General features: G+C 39.8%; 1 protein-coding gene across 1 annotated transcript in view; it reads left to right on the top strand.

The window, feature by feature from the left end:
- Positions 1-26,290, top strand: part of ATOSA (atos homolog A) — a 47,240-nt gene that overhangs the window by 13,013 nt on the left and 7,937 nt on the right. Inside the window, exons 2-9 of the mRNA XM_082290776.1 lie at positions 17,076-17,260; positions 18,076-18,278; positions 18,716-18,841; positions 19,104-20,952; positions 21,593-21,709; positions 22,657-22,736; positions 23,578-23,686; positions 24,517-24,675. Of these exons, the coding sequence (XP_082146902.1) occupies positions 17,076-17,260; positions 18,076-18,278; positions 18,716-18,841; positions 19,104-20,952; positions 21,593-21,709; positions 22,657-22,736; positions 23,578-23,686; positions 24,517-24,675 (2,828 nt within the window). The remainder of the gene's footprint in view (positions 1-17,075; positions 17,261-18,075; positions 18,279-18,715; positions 18,842-19,103; positions 20,953-21,592; positions 21,710-22,656; positions 22,737-23,577; positions 23,687-24,516; positions 24,676-26,290) is intronic.

Consider the following 26,290-nt stretch of genomic DNA (forward strand, 5'->3'; position numbering starts at 1 on the left):
AACATTATCAGCCCTTTGCCACTACTTGTTTGTCTTGGGGCAAATGAAGCTGATGCAAATATGTCAGCTTTGGGGGCAATAAAAATATGTATTTTTAGTTAGCATCTTACTGGTTGCTCAACTATATGGTATAAAAAGCTAATTAAATAGCAGACTGAACTCAGTGCAGAACTGAGGATTAGCCATTGCTTTTTGTGCAAACTTATCTAAAAACGTGACTGTTGCTCTGACCAAGTACTTGCATATATATATATTTATATATATATTTATCCTGTGTCTAGAGCTTGTTGATATTCCTCTGAAAAGTACAAGAGCTCTAGTTTAAGTGAGCTTGCTGACATTGGATGCCCACTTCCTGACATGGAAGCAGGAGTGATTCCACTAGTGTACTCTTGTGTTGTGTGTGGCAATATCGGCTTTGAATCACTGAAGCATTGCTTTGTACAGTAGTAAGGAATTTTTGAGAGGACAAAGTGAAATCTCATAATTGCATGTATTAAATTTTAAATATGTGAGTCTGCTATTTTGCTATGTGGAAAATTACCATATATTAGGGGAGAGGGAGGCAAACTAGATTCTTGGCTGAAATTCTGTTAAGCCTTTCAGTTTTGACCCTATTTAATGTTTTATTCTTTGGAGTACCAGAAGACTATTACAACTTAATAACATGACTTACAGTGTGGAAACTTGTAAATAGCTGAATTGTGCTGTGTGACACAGTTCAATTCTAAAACTATCAAAAATGTTCTTTTGTTTTATGCATTCAAAATTCCATAGTAGGCTCTGGTGTCCATTTTAAAGTGTGCAGTATTTTACAGAGCTTGAGAGTTGTAATGTCCTCATTTATCCTCCCAAATAAAATTTTAAAACAATTTTATGGGCCTGGCCACTCTCCCAGGAATTTTTCAAATGGGAAGCATATATTGTCTCTTTTGTAACTTTTTTACTTTTGCAGGTTACTGTTTAACCACTTAGGGACAGGCGTTGTAGGTGAAGGTTAATAGCACTGGAAAAATGACCTGAGGAGCTTCATGCTGCTCCACCATCATCAATTTCATCTCTCAGAGCTCCTTGCATTTCTCAGGAAGAAGTACAGTCTCTGCCTTTGGTCTGCTAGCCTTATGCCTCTCCTTCCACCCCACCCTCTCAATAATTTGGACTGCAAATACTGAAACAAACCTGCTGGAGGTAGCCTTACTAGCTAGGAGGAGGATTTTGGGTGGTCAAACATGTTCTGACAAAGTTCCACAAGATAAATTACCCACCACTTAGATGACAATGAATGGTTTGTAACATCAAAGTTTTGGGAGATCAAGTAGCACAAAGAGAAGATGAATACAAAAAGAAACTGCCGTAGAAGAGGTCAGATGTTATGAAAATAGTTTGCTCTGGGCTTTTTGTTTTGTCTTTTTCTGTATTTCAGATAAAATAATGGAATTCTTAATCTACATTCCTCACCTGGGGACACCTCCTAACAAGTCCTGTGCTTTTTTTCCCTGTGTGCTTTTTAAATTACCCTGATAGCTAGTTCTGTTCTAGCAGCAGGGCTGCAGAAGTTCTCAGCTTGTAGGTATGACTTCTAACTGACATGTTTAATAAAGCTATAGGAATATCAGCTCCTACTTAACCTGCATACTATAATGTTTAATGTCTTGTCCATTAAAATAAAAGTATTGAATTCTTGAGTGTTGCTATCTCTTCTCCTTGTGAATGCTCTTTAAAAGCTTTATTATTATCCATGCATTTGCACTCTTGGGTTTGTTTCTCATTTTCTTGTTTTTCAGTTATTTTGGGGGAAAAAAGAATTGCAGCTCAGTGGCATTAGTAGGTGCTTTGCATGTAGGCAGAAAATGTGCTTAACAGTTCTTCCCCATGACTGTATAAATAGATCTTTTATAATAATCTTCAGCTTAGTTATGCCATCAGTGTTCATGTACTTGTTGGAGCTGAACCAAGCCTCTTGAGTTGATATGGCCTGATAGTCAGAAAGCTGCTCTGGATGTGTTTCTCCAAGCCTTCACCTGTGAAGTCAGGTATTTGTAATGGAGAATTTTCCTGAACATGCTGAAAGGAAAACCTTTTCAGGCACTTCTAGACTGTTCAGTTGCATCATTCTCTTTGGAACCAGAAGTAATGACACTGGGTTCTAGTTTTGGGTCTCTAAACCATAGCATTATGTCAGATCCATCCTATGCACGTGTGGTTGTATCTACCAAGTCTCTCGTCTTTGTAGTCTGAGAAGGCATCTTAGCCTGTGCTGAGCCATGTCCTGCTGCACTGAAATTGCTGGTGCATGTAACAGGCTGCTGCTCCGCTTTCGTCATGAAAGAGCGACCAGCCTGGAAAATACTGTCTTGTTCTTGGGATGTGTGAATATGAATTAGTCTTCTGATGCCCTGCAACTCTCTTTCCATATTCCACATAAGTATTTTTCAAATTTTTCTTCCACTTTATAATTTTGGAGGATCTGACTTTTGCTGGCTGTACCTGTGAACAGAGTGCTCTTAGCATATGTTAGGGTGTTAAATGGCCGAAACAAGGACTTCCTGCTTTCTGCTGAAGGCCTCTTCCTTGCTCCTAATAGTACAGGGTTTTGGTTTTTTTTTTTTTTGTGAAGTAGTTTTAGGAACAGTAAAAGAAACAGACACATTGTTCCCTTTTGTCACTGTACAGCCTCCCACTTCATTCTGAGGGTATGATGAGTGAGGAGCAACAAGACTGGCCTGCTTTCCTAGGATGAGATTCAGAAAGAGTCAGTATTTTTCTTCAGGTCATCCAGATTTAAATGAAGGTAGTGAAGTCAAGATAAGGTAAAATGCTTTTAACTCCAAAATTCTAAGCTTGGAAGTGTGTAACTAAGTTTTTGTTTTCTTCATGTATGCAGCAAGTAGAGAAATATATTTCAGATTCTCTCAGAGGATAAAAGGCAGTATTTACTTGTTAGCAACACATAGTTGAATCAATGTTATTCATCCTCTGAAATAAAATTACAAAGCTTTTCTTTTGCAATATCAAGAAGGTGGGATAAAGAAGACTGAGGGATGCTGTGGAACTTGGGGAAGATAATGTATAGTGGAGTATACTTAAATGGGAGGGATATAGCGTGTCTTGGACTTCAGCCACATCATCTACTGTCTGATGAAATTCTTTTCAAATTGATGTCTAACAATAAAGCTGCTGCTTCTAGAGGTTGGTGTCTGCATAAGTGTTTGCTTTTTCCTTGGTGAGAAAGGAGAATTTTGGCCAAGTTGAAGTAATGGTGGTCATCCTACCTGAAAGATAACTGAGCCCTCAGATGAATTTCCACATTAATTAGGAGATTTTCAAAAGGGCTGAAGGTGGGGAGACTTAAATAGCAAGCACCAGTGCTAACAAGCAAGACTGTTGTTAAACAGTTAATAACAGATGGCTGAACTTCTGATGCAAATGATGAGACAGAACAAGAGAAGTTCTCTGCATCCTGACCCAGCGACTCCTCACTACTGCCATGGCAACTAACACTTTTTACTCTCCAGTTTTAGCAAAGTTTATGAAACTGAAGATAACTTGTTGGTTTTATGACTTTAAAATAAATTTTAAAAGGCAAAGCAAACCAGCTGGAGAAGGAGAAAAAGTAAACTAAGAGAAAGTGGATATGAATTCCTAGAGGTCTTGGATATTCTAATTCCTATAACATCTTTCTAAAAGATGTCTGAAGTACTGTATACTTTAAAATGCCTGGCAGTTAAAACATTAGTTTAAATGTAAAAGTTTGTAATGTGAGCACATCTCTCTGAATGTTTTCATTTAACTTCACATGAAAATTGCCTCATGCACCTTGAGTAGCATTGCAAAGGGGAAAGGGAGCAGGAGGTAGGAAGCTCTATGCCTTTGACCTGGGCATGGTACAGGTGAGGAGGAGCCTGTAGCCTGTGGGGTGGATGTGACTCCTCATCTGCCTCGCACGTGCAGCTGAGGTGCTGGCCTTGGGCTGTGTGAGCAGGATGCTGGAAGCACCCCAAGTGCTCTCTTACTCTTATGGCAAGGTTACTCTACGGGTCCTGTACCTACTGTAGTTAAATTCAAACCAGAAGTGTCAATATCTCTTTTTAGGCCAGGACATCTGAAGGATTGTTGTTGTAGACTATAAACTTCATGGCACTGAAAGTACTGGAGGCTGGGGTTTGATTTGGGAAGTCATGACCAAGACCTGTGTATATAACTGAATCCAGGTCACTTCTCATAAAGCATAAACAACTTGTAAGTCTGTTTTATCAGTGCTGTTTAGAACTTGCAGTTTCCTCAGCTTTTGCTGTGTTTGTGAGGTACATCTATGCTTGTGGGTCTTGCACTGCAGCAGTGGCTTCTTTAGAGTGAAGGGAGTACTTCACATAGTTGTGTGCCAAGCCTCTATATTCTCACGCTGTGTTTCCTGACTGTTTAGTATTGCTGTGTTAGATGGATCAAGGACTTCTTCATCCTCCAGGTGTGTAACTCAGTCATAAGAGGACTTAAAGAGAAGGCAAGCAAATTCATGGGGTTATTGCCTGAAGATTATTATTTGTTATCTGTGATACAAATTAAGAGTCACACTTGGGTATTGTGATTTGCTGGATATTATACAAGCATGGAACAAAAGACTATCCTCACCTCAGACCTTATGCAAGTATCAAACGCTAAATCAATGGCTTCCAACAGAGGGCTGTGAGGAAACAAAGGGATAATACTGATGGAGGCAGATAAACTGTGCTCCCACAGGCTAACAAGCCTTTATCACCGTAATGGAGAAGCTGCAAAGCAGAGTCATTTTAATCAAGTGTAGGACAACATAGGGCAGGGGAAATAGGGACTAGTGATTAAAGTAATCAGAGGCCAGTCTACTGCAGTAGTGAGTGGGTGACAGCAGGAACGGTGGTAAGCCATGGAGGATCTTGAAAGCAAAAAAAGAATAATTTTCTTGTTATGAAAGATGATGATTTAGGAGACAAAAAACCCAGGAAAACATGGTTTCCTGTCAGGCACCAACCAGACGTACCTTACAAGGCTGGATGGTGGTGAGGCACAAGCTTGTCTGTGCCTTTCTCACACAAATTCCGTGAGAAATCCTGCAGGCACTGCTGACTCTTCCCTGGGCAGGCAGATAAGGCACTGCCATCTGGTAGCTGAGGCCGGGTGGCATTCACGTGGGCTGTGCCCGGAGCAGAGGTCCCCGCTGGCAGGGCGTGCTTCCAGCTTCATCACAGCTTGGACTGGGAAGGATTTATCTCTGAGAAAAATCTTTGGATTTCAGACAAGCATTTTTCCATACTCAAGAGGAAAACCAACTCATGCTAAAAGCAGTTCTCTAAATGCTGTTTCCTAGGGATTCAGCCCAGCAAGAAGGGTGTTGTAAACCCAGTTTGCATGTTTTTCTGGGGATAAAGAGGGCAGGTTGCTTGTTGTCTGGATTCCCATGCCAGATTCTGATCCTTTCAAGATCAGCCACTAATTCAGATGGTAAGAATAAAATGTTCTGTGCTAAAAATCTCTCAGATGTGTTTTTTATTAGTTCTTGAAGATAAGTGATTGCAAAAAACCAGCTGTTTACAGTAATAGCCAATGCAATCAGATATTTCTAAATGGAAACTTAAAGTCTTTTTGACTGTACTCTTCTGTGCTATTTTGTTATCTCTTAGAAAAAATCCTCTTCCTCCAACAAAATTATGCATTGTTGTCCCTTGATAATAACAAAATTTATTTTCTTTATTGATTTCTAGTAGAAAATCTCTGTATAATGTTTTTGCTAATGGGAGGGTTGACAAGTTATGGGTATCAGGCACTTGGGTTCTGGAATGTTTGTGAACGGCTTTTGTTTTTTTTACCTGATGCTTAACTTGAGCATTCACAATAATTTATTTGATCTATTAAACCTGACAAGTGGGCAAATCCTTAATGTTGCCTGAACTCTGTTAGAAGCTGAAGTGTAGCTTTTGGCATATCTGAGCTGAATTCATCTTGGAGCAATTTTCCCTGAAAGAGAGTAATTTTTATATTTTCTGATTGAAGTTGCATTGGATATTTACTTTGGGCATTAATACTTTTTCTGCTGGTCCAAAACTCAGCTTTTTGTTGTTTGGTTTTTTTTTTTTCCTGCTGTTTACTTTTAATATATATTTGCAAATTGTTAAGGAGGAACTAAAGTTAGGTTTTACCTGTCTGTCTTTGGTTATGTCAATTGGTTTTGCCCAGATAAAAAGAGGCTGTGGAGGGCCTTGAGCTTTGACTGGATAAAAAATTATTATTCTTCATGTGCTGCTCGTGTTCTCTATTTTTAGCGCAGTGTTTTGTTTTTTCTAATAATTTATTGCTCTGTCCCTTGACTCACAGGTCACCCGATTTCAGAGCACGCGAGCAGGGTCTGGACCCTTTTCCCTGAGCCGATAGTTTATCTCGAGGAGCAGGATGCTGCTGCTGCTGGTGAGATTGGGCTGGAAGTGGAGGGGCGAGCCCTGTCCCTTCGGTTCTCTGGAAAGCGTGTTCCAAGAACACGCAGCACAGGGTGTTGCAAAACACACGAGCAGCAGTAAGCTGGAGCCGGGGCGGGCGCGAGGGTGACGCGGGGTCAGCCCGGGCAGGGCGGCTGCTGCCGCTGTCCTCGCCAGCCCTGGGCTCGCTTTTCCCTGCCAGGGAGAAGCGTTTTGAGCAGATACTCGATGAACACACCGCTATTGTTCTTGCTGCGGCAGTGTTGGTTTTGGCACTTCGTACGAGTGTCTGGCATCTCGGGTTGTCGTAAGCTTGTTTTGTTCTGCGAGGTGCCCGGTGGCCGGATGGTCCTGGGAGCCTTCGAAGCTGCAATGCAAGCCTGGCAGGATGGTTGAATGAAGGGGAGAGGGAAAGCAGACGCTTGAATTTTGTAAGCAAACAAGTATGCTGTTTGAAATTTCACTGTTCAAGTGGGCCCAGCTTTTAAAAAGGTACTTTCCAAGGTCCCGTGCTCCAGAGTTTCATTAGTCTGATTGTTTGGGTTTTTTTTAAAATCTTAAAGTCAATCTGATACGTAACAAGATAAATGTCACTCAGCTAGACCCTGTCAATTCCTCAAATTGGGTGAAAGCAAAGAGGAAGAAAAACTGCATACATCAAGCTATTCAGTACTTGTGGAGATGAAATATGTCTAGACATGTAAAATGACTATTTTGATTATTTGGATTGAACTGAAAGTTAGTTACGGCCCAAGCAGTTGCAGATTTTTAATTCCTGGCCCATGAGGTCTATTCAGCCCTGTGGAAAACTGCACAGACTGTCATCTTCTCCAGAATTTAAAAATAAAGCCAATTAACCTTCATTTATCTGGATCAGGGCCATTGGCTGACCTAGGTAACAGTGCTGGCATTCATTAATAATTTCACGGCTTTTACAGGTTCGTCTAAGACAACAGGATATTTAAAACTGAGTGTTATCCACCCTTGAGGGAGAGGGGCTGCCTTTTGGGTAGGTGCAGGGTTTATTGCTGCCCTGGTGAGTTGCTGATAGCACCTATTTTACACTCTTACCAAATTTGTAATGTAAGTAACAAACCCAAAACTTTCTTAAAATGTGCTACTTGTAGATGATGAAAATTCTTGCCCTGGAAGAAATAACATACTAACCATGCATGGGAGAGGTCTTTTGTTCATCTGGTTTTATTTTTTTTTAATAGTCTTTTAATAGAGTAGACTACTTTCACCAAAAATTGGACTAGGTGGGTTTTTTTCAAGAACATGTAAACTTCTGCCCACCCCTGTCCCACAGTCTTCTCTGGTTTATTTTTGTTTGGGGTTTTGGTAACCAGCGTAAAACTGAGAAATTGCAGTATCTATTAAAAATAGATACTGATAGGTATCATTTGAGGAGATTTTCAGCATACAAGAGCTTCCTCAGTAGTATGGTTTTCAAAAACCATCGGCCAGGCCCGTTGGCACCTGACCCCAGTGTGAAGATGAGTGTTTGAGTATTGGCTGTAGAAAGTTTTCTGAGTGTGTGGAAGGGAAGGCTGACTGTTTTGGTGCTTACAAAACCTCATTTGCCTTGACAACAGTATTGTGTTGAGGGCAGAATGCCCAGTGAAAGGTTTCCATAATGTGTGATCCTGTAAGTGACCATGGTACTTTCAGCAGGGGCTTTCCCTGACTCCAGCAGCTGTGGCATGCCTGCTGATTCCACCCAAAAGTGAGTCAGTGCTCTCACACAGCACTTTTCAAATTCTCTCTGGTTTATTTTCCAACAAGTCCAACTATGGTCTGAAGCAAAGGGCATGTGATGTAACAGTTCTTTTTCTTGCAATGGTCTTAGGGAAGAAGAACACCAGCTTGTGCCTGGTGGTTGTAAACCAGAGTGGAACCTGTGCACACAGAGCAGTGCTGGCCTTTCCCAGTGAGACTTTTGTGTTCCCATTGCAGTTTTGTCAGGCACTAAATGACTCTTCCAAATAATTTGCTCAAAATCCTTTTGAAAGCTGAATGCTACTTTATATTTCTCCTCAGAAAAGAAGTGTTATTTTATCTGTATTAATAGAAAAATAAGCATGAGAACACTTGAAAGTATATTGCCAAAGTTTCTGAGCACTGTAAGTATTTAAGGTGATGAGATAAAGCATGAAATACCCCAAACAGAAATTTTTTTGGTGTTACTTGGGGAAATTTTAGAAACCAGTATTTTTTGGCAAGGATAACACTTCATCTCTATAAATGCTGAGCCCAAAGAGGCTTGTGTCTATTGTGAAGATACATTACAGAGGAATAAACTGAGTGACACTTTAGCAAAAATCTGGTCAGCAAAAGGTGCAAACATGTAGTGTTTATGTAGAGGGCTACGCTCTGGCAGCTCTCATGGGCACTGAAATACCTACTGCAGGATTTTTTAAAAGGTCTGTGCTGTTTTCCAGTAACATCTGAAAGTGATTTATTTTCACAAATTACTGCTTTCCATCTCTAAACCAATCCCTGTATGAAATAGTACAGAAGTCTGCAAGTAGTTGAATCTTTGTCAGGCTGGATTGTTAAACAAATTAAAACTGAAACTCGTGTATGTCGTCCTGTATTGTGTTGTGTTTAGGGCCTGAAATAAAATTTCTGGCACGCACTTTCATTTATGTACTATAAAAATGCTGTCACAGCTGGAATTTAATGCAGAGCTGCCACCAACCTGTTTAATGGGAGTGATGTCTTGGCTTGGGAGTTAGACTTCCCAATACTCAATTGCAACTGTCACATGGATGATATGCCTTGAGGAAGAGACGAGGATTAGCTAAATAGATGTGCTGGCTTTCATGTGAAAAGAAAGCAACAGCTATGGAGGCACTGCAGTATGATGTTTACAGCTAACATGAAGCTGAGTAAGTTGATGAAAGCCTTTGGTCTGTGTGTCTTCAGCCATGTAGCTGCTGCTAAGCTCCTTGAGTTAAGGAGTAACCATAATGAAGATGGTCATCATTCTCATCTCCAAAGTTCCCTTGGCTTGGAAAGCCTTGATGAGAGTCATCAGTATCGGTGAGGGAAGCATGGAAAAAAAATAATATATAGAAATGTTGTATTGGAAAATTCTGTGTTTTAGTGTAAAAATGCTCAGTTATTTGCCAAGGAAACACCTTAGGAAGACATTCTCACATACTCTGTAAGCTTAAGTGTGCTCTGCTTTCTGTTCTAGGGTGACACACGGCTCCTTCAGCTTCTCAAACCGAGCATTTGGATGGGTTTTGCATTGTGGTGCCAGTGCCTGTGAAGTTAGTTTAGGTCTGGTCTCTACATTGCCCTTGCTACCCCCTGGGAACTAGGATGGGATTTAAAACAGGAGCATCTCAGTAATTTGTTTTGAATATAATTCTGCAAAGTTTCTATCAGCATATTTACAAGGGTAGTAAATCCTTGTACTGGTGGTGAGTGAAGGCTGGATAGAAACCTATTCCCTTCCAATTACAGCCAAGTGTCTGTTCTATACTAAGCACCACACACTAATTTTAAAAGAGCTGTTTTCTCCTAATTATTTTCTTTTTGAAATGAAATACCTGACAGAAATCCTTTGGCTTTTCTGGGAATTAGTTTTCTTTTTTTTTTCAGATAGGTGTATTGTGTCATGCAGTTTGTTCTAACACAGTCTAGCTTAGGCAGAGCATCAGCTAAACAAGAGGAAAATGTAAAAAGCTAGAGGTGAATTAATGGAAATTACTTGGTGTGCTCCTTATAGGCATTTTTGTTTCATTAAAGTGTAACTTCAGTTTTTTTGTGTAGTCACATTCAATGTCATCACAATGTAGGAAGCTAATATAAAGGAAAACAGAAATTGATGTGCTCTTGAGGGCTTTAGCTGAGCCAAGTCCTCTTTGCTTTCAGGACCTGTCCAGTTGTAGCATGTTGGTATAAGTAGCACCTTTAGCTTAGGAGTCAGCAAAAAGGAAAATGTTCTCTTCCCACAAGTGGCTTCTGTTTAAACTGCTAACCATTGCAGCACTGATAATCTTACAGCCTTGCACTGACATTTCAGCACTTATGTACCCATGTCAGGATACAGTGGGACAGGTGTATTTTACAATATACAAGTTCTCTTGCGACTTTTGGTGAATTGATGTTTAAAATAAGCCTCAAAGTTCATGTTTTCAGGTATTGCTTTCCTTCTACTAAATACAGATGTTGAAATTGTAATGATTGACCTACTTTACAATTTGTGATTTCATTGTGAGCAAGAAACAATTCAGCTTGTACCATTTGTTCTTATTCTTTTTCTTTGTCCAGTTAAGGGAAAACAAAACCAGTTTCCCTTGCAAATATTGGATCTGGAATCTGGTTTAATGCCAAAAAATCAAAAGAAGCACATTAAACTGTTGTTGCTTAGATAAAAATAGAAGCTACAGTTGGACGAAGAGAAGTGACTCAGTAAGCAGTATGGTGATGGCAAAATAGGATGTCAGCCAAAACTCAGGAAGCAAGATGGGAACACCCAGATCAGTTTAACAGTCTGCATTTTACACTCCCAGACAGCAGTAGTTTTAGAGATGACTGCAGGAAACTTAAGCTTTAAATGGATTTTATGTCTGTACTTATTAAGCTGTTTGAATCTGAGTAAGTTTTAGTAAAATGTGAGCTGTAGTTTGTTTTTTCCCCCCGGCCCAGTTTTAAAACCAGTCTCTCTATTTACAGTAAAGCTGCCTCGAGATTAGCTCTGGGTGCTGTGAGAGGCATCCACAGGAACGTGCAGGAGATGAGCAGTGATACACACGTAGCCAGGGCATTACTGCAGCACTGCACTCTGCAGTGGAGCTCATGGCACTGATTGATTTTTATTGCTTTGCAGCTCTGGAATAACTTCATCAACTCCACATAGCTCTGTCTTGGGCTTTTAAAATCCCCCCTTGCTTACAAGGTAGTGTGCTTTGGTTTGTTTTTCTGCTTATGAACTGGCATAACAACACAGAAGCAGGTGAATTTCTTCCTGTTTTATGTGAAACTAAGTAGGATCAGAGGTTTTTTTATAGCTTATACTGTTATTTCATTTGACAAGCAGGTATGCATCAGTTCCAGTATAAATTCCTATGCTGCCATTTTCTGCCTACAGCTGAACTGCTTTGATACCCAGGTAGTGGTTCAGTTTGGTACCCTGGAAAAAGTAAGCAGATAGTAACAATAAAATGAATTACTGTGCTGCTCTCCTCATGTTTTCACAATGACTGTCCCTGAGCTCAAAGATCTTGAGCCATAAGAACGTAAGACAGTTGTCAGTGTGTGTCAGTCTGTATAGGATTATTCCTAAATCATGGTGAGTAACCAATTCATTGCATTTGCTTGAGTTTAAGTAACTAATAGCTTGTTTCTTGAAACAAGTAGTCCATCTATTGACTTTACCTCTTGATAGCTTAAATGATACCTAAACTCTTATTATTGCAAAGCTTTTGAAGCGTGTGACTTCAGATATAATGATGGATTTGTAATATGCAGACACAACATGACCACTCATTTAGAGAATCTTGAATTTGGGGGATTCAAGGGCAACTTTCATTTGAAGTGAAGCACAATGTGGAATTAGTTAACCAAAGCATCCGTAGGTGTTTCTAATTCCAGAAGAGAAGCTGTTAGTCAAACATTTACATTGTGTTTCATTTCCTTTACAGTAGTTTCTTGAATCCCTGCCTTACTCTTAAAATGTGGAAGTACCTTTCACCTATTTCTTGGAATAGTGAGATAATAAAACTTACCAGAGTTGATTGTTTTGGAAGAAGAGCTTTTGCTGTAATTTTTTCAATGCAGAGCAATGCCCTTGCTGGGAGGTGCTGGGTTCTGAGTACTGACAGTGCAGCCACTTTATCTCCAGTGTACCTGACTCTCCTGCCATGGGACCCTTGGACCAAAGTGTCTCCTGAGGGACTGCCTGTACTGAAAGTACAAAAAGTAAGATCCAAGTGCTTAAGCCATGCTTTTAGTCTTTGAAAAAGGAAGGAGAGAGCAGGTGTGGGCAACCATGCCACGGTGCCCACTGGACAGCCTGGGTAGGGCAGGAGCAGAGCTTGCATCAGCTGGGAATCTCAACAGCCTACACCATGCATTCCATATTTTGTTGAGTGTTTTGCTTACTGGGTTTCACCTTTCTAAGAAGTGAAATAGGAATGTGATTACTTTAAATCAGTGGCCTTCAAAATCCATTGTGGGTGCCTAAAGATTTTCCAGGAGAGGTCTGCACTGTTACAGAGCATATTCAAAGGCAATTATTAGCTGTTTCATGGACTCTTGAAGGAAGTAGCTCTCAATCAGTGAAGGTCAGGATTAAGGGATACTCCAGTTGAACTAAATTATCTTTCTTTGAAGAAAGTCTCTTTGCAAAAATGAGCTCTTTTTCTGAGAAGAGGACAAGCTTGGTAGGCAGTTGTGGTGAGCAGTGCAATATGAGAGGTTCTAAGACAATCAAATAAGCATGGACTAAGAGAGATTGTGGTCGTATCACAGCTTGGTCATGATGGGAGGGGATAGCACAGGGCAGGAGAGGCTCTGCTGGGGCCATTTATTGCCTTGCTGTGCCCAGGCAGGACAGGGCAGCAGCTTCCAGATGTGCTGCCCTTCTGGTGCCACCTGGAACACAATGGGTTACATGATACCCAGTGTCTCTGTTTCCTGGCCTAAGCCTAGAAAACAGATTAAATGCTCTTCTAAAACATGTCTTTCAGGAAAACACTTTCTGTAATTACTACAGAAAATGCTGTGATAGGAAAAGGAAGGGAGTTGGTCTGCACCAGCGTGACCTAGTTGGGAAAGGAGTCAGCTGGGCATAACTTGATTAACTGAAGTTTTGGGAGAGTCCTTGGGTTCCAGTTAAGTGGATTTCTGAATCCCTACTACCACAGGACTAACCTTAATTGATGTTTCAGGATGTGAACCAATTTCATTTTTTGGGGAAGATTGTGAGTTCTTATTCTGTATCCAGTGCTCGTGCACCTGTGTGTATTGGAGGTAGGAGGACAAGGATGTGAAGACTCCTTGACATTTCTGGTTAAATGGGCTTTTCTGTTTGTCCAGAAGGTGTAGAAAATCAGTCTTTCTTGAGGTTGGTATGTGCAGGAGGCAAAGGAAAACAAAATGATGTGCCTTCAGGTGTCAGTTCTGCAGTACTGTCTGCTTTGCTCTATGCACAGTAGCTTCAGTCTAAATTTAAATTTCTCTTTTTTCCCTCCTAGAGTGGTCTGACACCTGCTGCTGTCTCTTGTGACCACCTGGTCAATAACCTTTTGTTTCAATGTATTGGTTAGAGGGCTGTAGTGCCTTATTACTTTAATTCCTATTTACTTGTGTCAGCTAACTTGATTTTTTTGCTATTTTAAGGGGAATAAACCCCAGACACTGCAGGGATGCCTATTTTATGCTATATACTTGCATGTTGCATTGCTAGACATGAAGCAGAACAATAAAATCATATTTGTATAGTCAGGTTATAGGACTGAGGTTATTCTGTACACAATATATGATGTGTCCTAGGGCTGATTCATACACAAAACCAAACAGTTGCAGCACACACAGAGTAGGACTTTTTTTAACTAAACACTGAGTTTGCTGTTTCTATAAATGTCATTCCACCCTTGTCCTCAATTGCATCAACTTGCATCATCTGTGTCTGTTGTATGGGAACAATTACTAGGCTTCTCAATGGTTATAGGGTTTTTTCTTTATGAAAACTCTTAGAAGTTGCTAAATGATATATAAATCTAGTGGAGCTATAAAAAGATACTATGCCACATGAACTTTGTAGGAAAAAATATATTTCTTGATATCCATTGCTGTTTGTGCTTTACATTTTTTTTTTAAAGTCTAGATCAAATAACTGGTTTGTTACATTGCTGACATAATTTTAAAGTGCTGGCTCTGTCTTTATAGTGCTGTAGCATTTCCTAGTTCAGCACAGGCTTTTTAATGATGCCGTTTTTATTTTGAAACAACATGGTGTTTTTGTAACTGCGGCCAATATAAGTATATAAATACGTCTCTTAAGCTAGTTGGGTCTTCCATTCTTAAGGCAAGAAATTGGTTGCTTCTGAAATAATAGGTCTGATACAGGAACAGGAGCAATATTTGTAAATTGAACTTGGAAATGAGCTTTATCTGTTTATGTAAAATAACATCATGTATGTAATCTGAATCCTGAGCGATGATTACTTCAGAATATGCACCTGGATTTATTGCTTATTTATCTTGTTTATTTACTATTCACTGGATCTTGCATTTGAACATTTTAAACTGTCTATGTCTTGTTGTAGTGACCTGTAATATGTCTCTGAAGGCACTGAGCACTATAAGTATGCAATACAAGCTTTGGTATCAGAGGCTTTTTATCACAAAAAAAGGGGTGGGATTTTCCCTAAATCTAGCTCAGCAGAAGCACTCAGACCATAGGATTTGTCCATTAATTTGTGTCAAGTCCAAAAGATTTTGAGATATGGATTATCTTCTTAAAAAGAGAGCTAAATAGTAGAAAGTCTACTGCTTCATATGGTAAGCTGCTAATGATAATTGAAGGGCATGTCTCTTTTACTGTTACTTGCCACTTAAAATTCTCTAGTGTAAATTTTCAGGTATCACATTTTACTGTGCACATGCTGATCTTGATCACACTCTTTACAGTTTTTCTTAAAAATCATACATGTTTTTATGTATTTTAACTAAAAAGAGTTCTTCTTGTGCATGTTCATAGGGATGAAATAGCTTTGTTTAGTCTGCTAAGCATGAGACAATTCTAGTTTAAATTAATTTCACTCCTCTTGAACACTTTCGAGATTTTTTAACTTCTCTGTCAGAGTAGGCAAAATACTCCACTAGTGATCCTTCCTGCTGGGGCTTTCTTGAAATTACCATGGCCTTTGGACATACAAAGATGAGCTTAGCAGCAAGATAATGCTGCAATTTTTTTTTTTGTTTGTTTGTTGTATATCCAAATCCTTTTCAGAGTCTTCCCCAAATTCCATTTTCCTGTTCCCAAGTATGACTTGCCTTTTGTTCACCAGACTTCCAGCTGAAAAAAAAATTGCAGGTGCCTAATTTTGTAGGTGACTCATATCACTACCTAAGAGTCTTGTCCTCTCTGTTATTTACCATTCCTTTAATCTTTCATTCACCCTTTATTAGACATTTTTTGCCATCCGCCAGGTGAATGACCATTTTAACATATGCCAGATGAATTAATGTGTTGTTCACATGCCATATGGGGTCCTCCAGGGTAATTCATCTGTCCTCTGGCTCTTCTTCAGCAGTGGGCTGACTTCTGTTATTTACCTTGTGTAGATCCCTTCAAATAGGCTGTAAGCCCTGGGGTCGGTGGTGTACAAGCCTGGGCTAGGCAAATATGTACATGCAAAAGCTAGTTTTACACACTTGATGATTTGCATATGCAGATAATTGCACATTTAATTGGAGCTTTTGTTTCACGCATCCATTCTTGTATGCATCTCTCAAGTCTGCCTTGCAATGTTTGCCAAATGCTCTGCTATTAGGGGACCAAGACAAAAAAGACTTCTGAAGGGTATTTTATGCATGATAATTGAAACATGCATAGAAATTAACTCTGTCCCTGTGGCAGTTTTGTTTTGATGGATGACATAGGACATTTAAGCTAAAATTGTGAGGATGTCATGTGCTTTTGTTCCCCTAAAGCTTGAAAATAAAGGTAAAGAACTGCTGGCAGCCCTGCCTCCACCCGCTTTTTTTTTGCTGCTCTTAAAATAGACTTTGAAGTGAATGTATTTTCTCTTTCATGGAAAAGAGAGTTTTCTGTAACCTCTTCAGTAATTAAATAATTTTGAAACTTGAAGTGTTTTGAAGCAGAGAGGAGAACGACATGATCTGGTTGTACTTAAATCTGTTTGAATGATGGGTGACATCCTCGTGATGAGGGAAGAGGAGGAGAAGGGTGCTCTGTAAAACACCATAAAATGGTGCATCTTAGCTCTGCAGGAACTGAGTGTGCCAGGGCTCTTCATGAAGAGCAGTGCCAGCTGCTGCTTTGTCTGCAGAGACTTGTTGAGTTTTCATTCTTTGCACAAGTTTAGACTGACCGTGGTACAAAACAATGAATACTCTGTATGTTTCTTCGGGACATTTCCTATGTGTTAATGGTAACTAAAAATGGACCTCTGAAGTAAGCCTTGCTCTCAGCAGGAGGGACTTGCAATAAAAATCTTAAAGAACATTGTGTCCCACTTTTTCTGTAATGGAAGTAAATATTCCTTTTTTTCCTTCTTCAATTTTTAAACTATTTTATGATATATTGTGGCTTCTTATTCCATCTGTCAGATGATAATAACAGTGCCAAGTCATACTGTCATCAGACTTCTCCCACAAGAGCCCAGGAAAGCTTTTGTCTTCTAGAAAAGCTGTAGAAAAACAAAGTTCTTTGTCTGTTTGTAGTGACAACATTATGAGATGAGGAAAGTTGTTTTGTGGTGCTACAGTGGGGAGTGGTGGGCTTTATGGGGAGTGCAGCCAGTCTGACACGAAGATCCATTTCCCATAGCCCACTCTCATTTCAAATGTAATTGAAACAAACTGCAGGGTCAGCCAACAGTTGTTATACAGCAAATGTCATTAATTTTTGTCTTTTTGAAATGACAGATACTTTGGATGAATACTTTGAGTATGAAGCTGAGGAGTTCCTGGTTTCCTTGGCCTTGCTGATCACTGAGGGCCGGACACCAGAGTACTCGATCAAGGGCAGGACAGAGGGCTTCCACTGCCCACCAGCACAGTCAAGTCAGCCACCAACAACTAAGCATGAATGCAGCGACAAACTGGCTCAGGTATGGCTGTGGTTCCCATTTCATGTCCCAAATCCTTGCTACCGTGGTTAAAGTCAGCCAAGAACCCACAGTGGATTCACAGTTAAGCATGAGTAACAATGTCTCTCTGTCAGTCCTTCATTTAAATGAGTATGTAATTCAGTATCCTACTAATAATAGATCTGTCCTTAAAATGAGAGATCATTAAGCCTTTTATCCTTGAACGTGAAGTTCTGCACGACTACCTGAATGCAGTGCCTATTTGAATCTTTATTATGTAAATGATGAGCACTATACTTAGCATTCTTGGTCTAGGGTTTCTTTTGAGAAAATGCAGGCTGACTTGCCTAACTTTTTGCTTTTCCAGGTGTTCTTGAAAAGTTAGTGATCCAAAAAACACAAGCACATCAAATCTAGCCAGTCTGTTTGGGAGTTAAGTTGAAGTTCCTAAGTACTGTGGGAATTTGTGTTATATTCATGCAGAAAGTTAGCCTGCTTCAAGACACAGAATTTATAAAGATACTGCTGAGTTGGTCTATCCAAGAGGGTGCCTTGTGGAGCGATAACTGCAAGGTAGCAAAGTGCAGTGGTTGGGGCTATGTATTTTTATAAGCTTTTTTTAATTTTCTAAAGAAATTTGCTCAAATGGCAACTGTAAAGGATTTGTTAATTATTTTTTCATTTAATAGCTTTGGAATCTTATTTCTGATTTGGTGAAACCAAACAGAATTTGACCCTTATCCTTCTCTAGTACTTTGGAATGTGCTTTTAAATTAGATTTAAATGTGGCTAGTATTTTTATGGCTTGTGTATGTTGACATTTTCCTTTCCCTCAGTGTCGTCAGGCCAGGCGAACCAGATCTGAGGTTATGCTTCTGTGGAAGAACAATATTCCAATCATGGTAGAAGTGATGCTACTTCCAGACTGTTGCTATAGTGATGAAGGGCCCACCACTGAGGGGAATGATTTAAATGATCCTGCAATCAAACAAGATGCATTGCTGTTAGAAAGGTGGATTTTGGAGCCAGTTCCTCGACAGTAAGTTAGATATGAAGATTAGCTGGTAATTGCAAGAATCTTGTCATATTAAAGTCCTTAAAGTAATCAGTGTTTTTGAACTGGCTCTCTGATCTAAGCAAACCACTGTTTGCTAGTGAAATCGAAGCATCTCAATTTTAGTCTTCTTATACTCAAAATTTCTGCAGTACACATAGTGCAGTGCAGAATATGAAAATGATCCTGGCTGCAAATGGTCCTTTAAATACGTTTAACATTTGTTACGTCAAGTTTTGTCAATTTTAATGTGTATAAAAACAAACGAGGCTCTGGGATCTTCAAAAATGTGTGAGGAGTTTTTGTTTTGCTTGATTAAGCTATATTTTATTATTCTGACCAAAGATCTGACAATATTCTAGTTCTAAAAAGTCTCTGAATATTCTTACCAACACTTATGTGTTTGTCTTTAAATGTCTTAGGAGTGGAGATCGATTTATTGAAGAGAAGACGCTTTTATTGGCTGTGCGGTCCTTTGTCTTCTTCTCTCAGCTGAGCGCGTGGCTGAGTGTTTCACACGGTGCTGTTCCCCGAAACATCCTCTACAGGTGCGCCTGGAATGGAAAAAAACTCGTTTGCTGTTTGCAGATTGCTGCAGCTTGTCTTAAAATCATTCTTCTCTCCTGTTCTCCTGCTTGATTTTAGAATTGTTGGCCTGGTACTTTGGCAGTTCTATAGGATTTGTGTACTATGCAAAGTACAGCAGTTGCTGATGTTTTTAGTGCTTTTTCTTAGACCTTTGTTATGAAGTAGATAATTAAAAACTCTTCATTTAGCTATTGTTGTAAATGCCCTTCGGTATTGTTTCAGGGTGAGCGCTGCAGATGTGGACTTGCCGTGGACGTTCTCCCAGACACCCACTGAGCATGTCTTTCCTGTTCCTAATGTTTCTCACAATGTGGCCTTGAGAGTCAGCGTCCAGTCCTTGCCCAGGCAATCCAACTACCCAGTTTTGACCTGTAGTATTCACACCAACCTTAGCTTTTACGAAAAGCGCATGCAAGAGCGTAAGTTCCATCAGCACAGCGATCCCAGTGCTGCTCAGCAATGCAGTACTCCCAGTCCACAGCGTTTTCGTGGGAAACAGACATGGACAATGACACCTGAAGGCCTACTTAATGGAAAAAAGTTGCCTGAATTTACTACATCTTTCAGAAATTTAAAACTTTATCCATCTACCGGACTTGGATCTGACTTTGGGGCATCGCAGTCTAAAGTTCAGTGCTATAATGCTACAGCAGACAATAAGACACAACCTCATGAAACACCGGTCAGGACTTTTAAATCCTGTTCTCTAGTTGATTCCCGTGTTTCAAATAGTCATTGCTCTCATCAGCCCACAGAAACCAATCCTTTGATAGGCTCTTTACTTCAAGAGCGACAAGAAGTCATTGCTAGGATTGCTCAGCACTTGATTCACTGTGATCCAGCTACTTCACCAGTTGTTGCTGGGCGTCCGTTCAACACACATGAAAACATCTCGGCTACACCAAAAGCTTTCCGGAGTACTTTCGAAGACGAGAACTTGCCAAGGAAAAGCAAGGAAAGCACCCCTGTTTCTGTTGCCAGCTCAGACAATGCAATACAGGAGGAGAGTGGGGAAGGCAAAACTAGAGCAGTGCCAGAGGTCACCCTGCTCGACGCCCGTGTTCCAGGGAGCCACTGTGGCCGTCAGTCGGCAGGAGAGAGTAACCCCCTGATCGATTCCCTGCTCCAGGAGCGGCAGGAGGTGATAGCAAGGATTGCCCAACACTTGATTCATTGTGATCCAGCCACTTCCCATGTTGCTGGACGTCCATTCAAGGTGCATGAGGCTAGTCCAGTCACTTCAAAAATTTTCCGAAGTACATATGAAGATGAAAATTTGCTGAAGAAAGGCAAGGAACCGTCTTCTGTTTCTTTTGCTAAATCCAGTTTTTCTCTGTTAGAAGACAGCAGTAAATCAGGGACAAAGACACCTGATACTCCTATCAGTCCTTCTAGGTTTGATGGAGAATTGAAGACGTCTCTGAAAGTCCAAGCAAGAAGAAAATTGGTTTTAGCAAAACCCAGTGAAGCTGTCCAAAATGCATTTCATCAGACTTCAAATAAAACTTCTCATGCATTTAATAACATTCACACATCATCATCATCATGTATTAAAGGAAATAAATCTGAAGTTCCAGATAAATTTGAAATACATTCTGGTTGTGCACAGAAAGACCAGATAACCAACAGAATTAAACAGGGTTCAAATTCCAGCAGCATTGATGAACAGATTTGCACAAATAAACTTAAAGAAAGAACAGTTGTTAGTGAGAACAACGGCACAGACAGTTTTAGTAATTTACAGATAGAAAAATGCAGAATACTTGAAGGTACAAAAAAAGCAACTGTGATGCCAGTATCTGACTCTTTGCACAAAAATGAGCTCAAGCGTTTAGATAAAGACTCCAAAAAACCAAATATTTATGAGCAAAATACTCAGCTTGTTAGTATTGAAAATTATTTAAATAAAGACCATGACAGTTTCAAAAACAAAACCAAGCAAGATAAAACAAAAACTGCACATGATGAGAATGAAGACCCAACAAGCCTGGATTTTCAAAGCACTTCTCAGAAGAAACCTGCTGAAGACAATGTAGTTAAGTGTGAGAGGCAGAAGAACCCAGACGTACAGGTAAATACATATGGGAACAGACTATAATTCCTACAGCTGCCCTTTGTCAGATAGCTTGTACCCTCTATCTGCTAAGGACCAGCATGAAGAGGAGTTTAAGCCTGACCTTGTAGGAAGCAGCGTGTTACCATTGTAATCTTGGTCTGAAGTAACTCAGGAAGGATTTCTTCATGGAGAGGGTTAAGCATGGGAATGGACTGCCCAGGTGCTGGTGTCACCAACCCTGGAGGTGTTCAAGAAACAACTTAGTGCCATGGTCTAGCTGACAAGGTGACGTGTCAAATGATTCTGTGTGATTGGGTAACTTGGCTGGTGGTGCCTCCCCTAAACTTCGTCAGTTTACCACGGAGAAGAACGCTGTCCTGTTCCACTGCTGGGGACAGAGCTGTGACTGTTTCCATAGGCAGTGAGGCAGCCTGGTTTGCAGAAGGACACCTGTCTGAGTATGCTCTGTGGTCTTTTGGGAGCAGTCTGTGTAATTATAGATCAAGGGGAATTTATACTGAGTGTTTCATCCCACGCTAGTGTGATGGAGATCCACCTGGGTCAGGAGGCTTGTCCCTTACAGCAAGTGAGTGTTATCATGATAGGTCACTGAAATATCCCATTGATAACCTGAGTGAATTTGTTCTGCTGGCAGAAAGCACCGTCTCTAAAACACACAAACACATGGCGGAAACACAATTTTCGATCCCTGGATGGAACTTCAACCAAGGCTTTTCATCCCAGAACTGGACTGCCTCTGCTTTCAAGTCCTGTAAGTTATTTTTGAAATTCTTTTAACTGAGAAAGGGAGTGTTTGTTCTTCTAATGTCTGTGCATGGTATAAAATTTGACAAAATACCTAGGTGAAGTGTGTGTATTTACTTTGTGTCACAGTGAATACTCTTGTGAGTGGAAATTAATGCTTAAATGAAAGTTAACCTGTAAATGAAGCCAAACAGTAGTTTTGGAAAAGAAAATATTAAAGATATACATAGTTGTTGAGATAATATCAAGATTAACAAAAGGTGGCATTAGAAAAATCAATGGAAACAATGCTTTGGTGCCATTTTAGAGAACAAAAGAAAGCATTTTGAAGATCAGTGCTTTAAGTGTAAATTAACATTTTGTCATTTAAGAGGTTTTGTGTTAGTTTTTAATACCTGATTGCCTATTATTCCAAAGCTTTTGTTTCTGTGACCAGTTTGTACAGTACATTCTTCAGTAACCAGAGATGTCATGGAATGATTTAGTGAAACAAAACTGCTGTGATAAGGCAGACATTGGGGAAGTGTTACAGTTCTTGGTAGGTTGTTAGGAGTTTTAAAAAAGCAGACAGTCCCTATTAAAACTACTGAAGTAGTGATGTCCTGTAATCAACATGTGATATGCTTTATTCTTCATTGTTTGTAAAGGCTGTCATATTTTCAGGGAAATTTGATGGAAATTGTTACAGCCTGTTTATTCTGTACCGTTCCAAAGAGACATCAGCTTCCTGAATGTCTCTACTGAAATATTTCCTGCTAATCAGAATTTACAGTCTCATCATTAATAGTCCTAGAACTTTCTTCACTATGTTTAAAATGTGTAAGAATTACTCTCTATGCTCTGTTTTTATAATTTTGTAATGTCATGAAAATTCTTGGCAAAATGTGCTTACTTGGCAAAATTGTCTGTGGTAGCAGCTCAGTTTTCAAATTAGCATCTTCTTTCCTTGTTGAGGTTCCTCAAAGGAAAACACAGTCTGGGTGCTTTGATCTGGATTCATCATTGCTGCAGCTGAAATGTCTGTCTGCAAGAAGGTATGTTTTATTTACCAGAAGCATTGAGAATTTTGAGGGAGGCATAATGTATATATATATTTATATGCAAAACCAAAGCTTGTTAGCAAAGACAAAAAATGCTTTCAAAAGAATCCTTATTTTAAAACAAGGCTCAGCAGCTGAGGTGCCCTGGGAATTTCCAGGTTAGCACAGCTCTGGGACACAGCCATGGAATGAGAACTGCTGGCAGAATGAATTCTGTCCCCAGCAGGGGTAGATATGCTGTCAGATACACTTGAGTTTTCAGACAGAAAAGCTAGTAATCATTGATTCTTCTTCAAATCAATGTTAATTTTGTGCTGTATTTTGTCCTTAGTGTTGAACAAGTTAAGCATTTTGTCTTAACTTGTTCAGAGAATCAGACTTTTAAAAAGGGCCAATCCTGACCTTTTGTACATTAATACATGTAACATAAACAGCTTTTGGTATGGTAGTTTGATGTCAGGAATATGAGATATGCTTCAGAATATGAGACAAAAGTACCTACATACAAGAGAAAATAATCTGATCTTTTGATTCCTGCTAATGGAGTTAAAGAACAAAATGTCTATTGTCTTTATCCCTTGTAATGTAAAACTGGTGAAAATATTTTTCAGTTAACTAGAAAATGCTTTGCTGCTATTATTATTATTATTATTATTATTATTATTATTAAATTTGCTACTTTGCTGAAGTATTAATAGGCAATGTTCAACTGTTACTTCTTTAGGACAACATTTTGTAGTACGGTAAATAAATTATTCTCTCTAGAGCTGTTTATACCCAGAAGACAAAAGCAAATGTGTTTATTCTTTATATTTATTCTGTCTTTTTTTAATAGCCCACAACAATGTATAAACAGAGACAGTGATCCAGACAGCCATGGGAAACCATTTCTAAGTTCCAGTGCTCCACCAGTAACAAGTCTTAGCCTTCTGGGAAACTTTGAGGTATTGCATATTCTCTAGAATTCTTGTGGTATTTTTAATACTCTTCTGTACTGCTTTTAGAAGTATATTACTGTGAACAATTCCAGGCTTATTAAAATGTAAAAGTTCCTAACTAAATTGAATAAAATTTGTTTTCATTTCCAGTTGTAAAGGCACTTATTTCATGCCCCAGACATCTTCTGTCTCAGAGAATCAAATACAATGAGTTGCTTAAGCTTTTGTTTCCCACTATGGTCAAGTTAGAAGATGTTCTGTTGCCTTAAGTGAGATTTAATAACCTGTAATTGTTCATGTTTATAATGTCCTTACCTAGAAAAAAGGATTTACATTTTCACTCTTAAAGTCTACTTAATATGTCACAAAAGCGGAATTAAATCAGTGTATTAAACAGAACATGTTTGAAGGGTAGGCTCCAGCTCTTCACTTCATGTAGCATATCCAGTAACAGCAACTAACAGCCAGTGCATTAACGGCTTGTATTGTACTGTCTTGTGAAATATGCAGCTGAATTCGTTGGGAAAGGTTACAGATTCTAGGTTATTATGTTTTTCAGATAGTATATGCTGCAAATCATGCATACATCCTGCTGCAGTAAAGTTCTCCGTGGGCTTTTGCACAGTTTCAGCAGGATGAAGACAGGATTTGGACGCTTTCTCTTAAACCGCTGTCATCTTACTGAACGTTCATCACTTTTGCCTTAGTGATTTTTGATTTTTGGCAGGTCACCTTATGAAAGACACAAAGTTTTATAGAGACTTGTTTCCTGATTAGTTATACTCTGTTTTATTTGAGGTGTTCCCAACCTGAGCTGTATGTGCTTTGTTTTCCAGGAATCTGTCCTGAATTTCCGCTTGGACCCGCTCGGTGTTGTGGAGGGTTTCACAGCAGAGGTGGGAGCCAGTGGAGTCTTTTGTCCCACGCACATGACTCTGCCAGTTGAAGTGTCATTCTACAGCGTTTCAGATGACAATGCGCCCTCTCCTTACATGGTAAGTGTGTGGTTGGATTTATTTTAAATAAATTCTGGTACCTGGAGGTGAAGAGCAAGAGCTTGGTGAGTAGAGGGCTCAGAAGGTGAAGATTTGCAGGGATCTGGCTTATTTTCAACTGCCTATGACAGAGTTGTCCTCTCCCCCTTCCTTTCCCTAACTAGTGCTTTTCCTTCCACTTCTCTGCCCCACCATTCAGCTGTTCTCATCTTGGGATACTGAATGTATTTGTCTCCCCCCACACTGCAGTGATCAACCCCCAACATCTCTTTTTATCCATCTACCTTAAAATAGCAGTGAGGCAATAGCTGGACTTAACAGGATACGTTTTGTTGTCCCAACAAGCAGCTGCTCTGGGCAACTAACCACTCTGCAGAGTGGCTTAGGTGCAGGCCAAGGGGCAATTGCTGATGGAGACCTTAGACTTGGAAGTTATTCAGCCCTTTCTTTTAAAGCAGATATTGTTGGGGCTGTCGTGGCACACGACACTCTCACAGGCTGCATGCTTTGCTGATGTTTGCAGCCACACAGTGTTTGTGTTCTCCGTCTCTGGGTGCTAATTCTGTTCCACCTTTCTACAGTGACAGCACGGGTTTTGCACGTCTAAAAGTGCTCCTCTGTAAAAAGCAAATGGTGTCTTGTATGCTGGCAGTGAATCAGAGGCTGGACTTATTCTGAATGCCTGTTAAAGAACCTCAATTTTACATAGGTGGCAGCTCCAGTTTTTACAGGTTTTTGTATGTGTACGTCTGTCTAATATACGGTAAAGAGGTTGTTTAAACATGTAAGTCAAACAATGAACATCTGAGTATCCCAACATTTAGATTTTAAATTCATAGCAGTTACCATATTTCTGACCTTCTGTTTTGGAAAGGATTCAGAAAATGAAACTGCTTAGAGTTTAAGTAATGGCTTTGAGTTTAAACTTGTATATGTCTTAACTGCTGCAAAAAGTATCTCTTCTTTTGCTTTCATCTTTCTAGATTATTTCACTTAATTTTCTAGGAGGTGAAGGGATTCTCATGCTCCTCAAATGGTTAAAGTAGCATTGCTTATTTTCCTAGCTGTGTTTCATTGTTTCAGGCTTTTCCACATGCTCTAAATATGCTATTATGGCTGAGTCTCCCAGGATTAATACAGCATTTGTGTAGTGCCTCCATCATCAGAAACATTGTTTCTGTTTGTATAGCTAGTTTCTCTGCTTTGGGGTCTTTTTTTGGTTGTTTGGTTTGGGTTTTTTGAGTCCAGTGCAGTGGGGTGCAGCAGTGGTGCCCTGCAGGGTGACCAGAGGTGTGGCAGTGCCCTGAGCATGGCCTCGGCAGCGTCCTGTGGGGCACTCAGGGATGCTCTGCAGATCACAGCTGGTACCAAAGCAGATGTCATCCTTCCCAAAGTTTGGATTAGAGTGGAAGATTAAGTGCATCTGCTGCCTTTGAAAAGCAAAAGTGAGTTCTGTGAGATTTGGAGTATTATTGGTGCAACTGTAGATGATATAGAAATGGAAAGGAGGAGACAAATGTTTCATTTTAACCTCCCAGCTGCTTTGAAAGAAAGCTCTGTTTTGTCCTAGCTCCCTGATGTGGAGAAGATGTGGAAACTTGAATCTTGTTTCAAG

This window comes from Coloeus monedula (assembly GCF_965178545.1).
Source record: "Coloeus monedula genome assembly, chromosome: 14".
Classification (NCBI taxonomy): domain Eukaryota; kingdom Metazoa; phylum Chordata; class Aves; order Passeriformes; family Corvidae; genus Coloeus; species Coloeus monedula.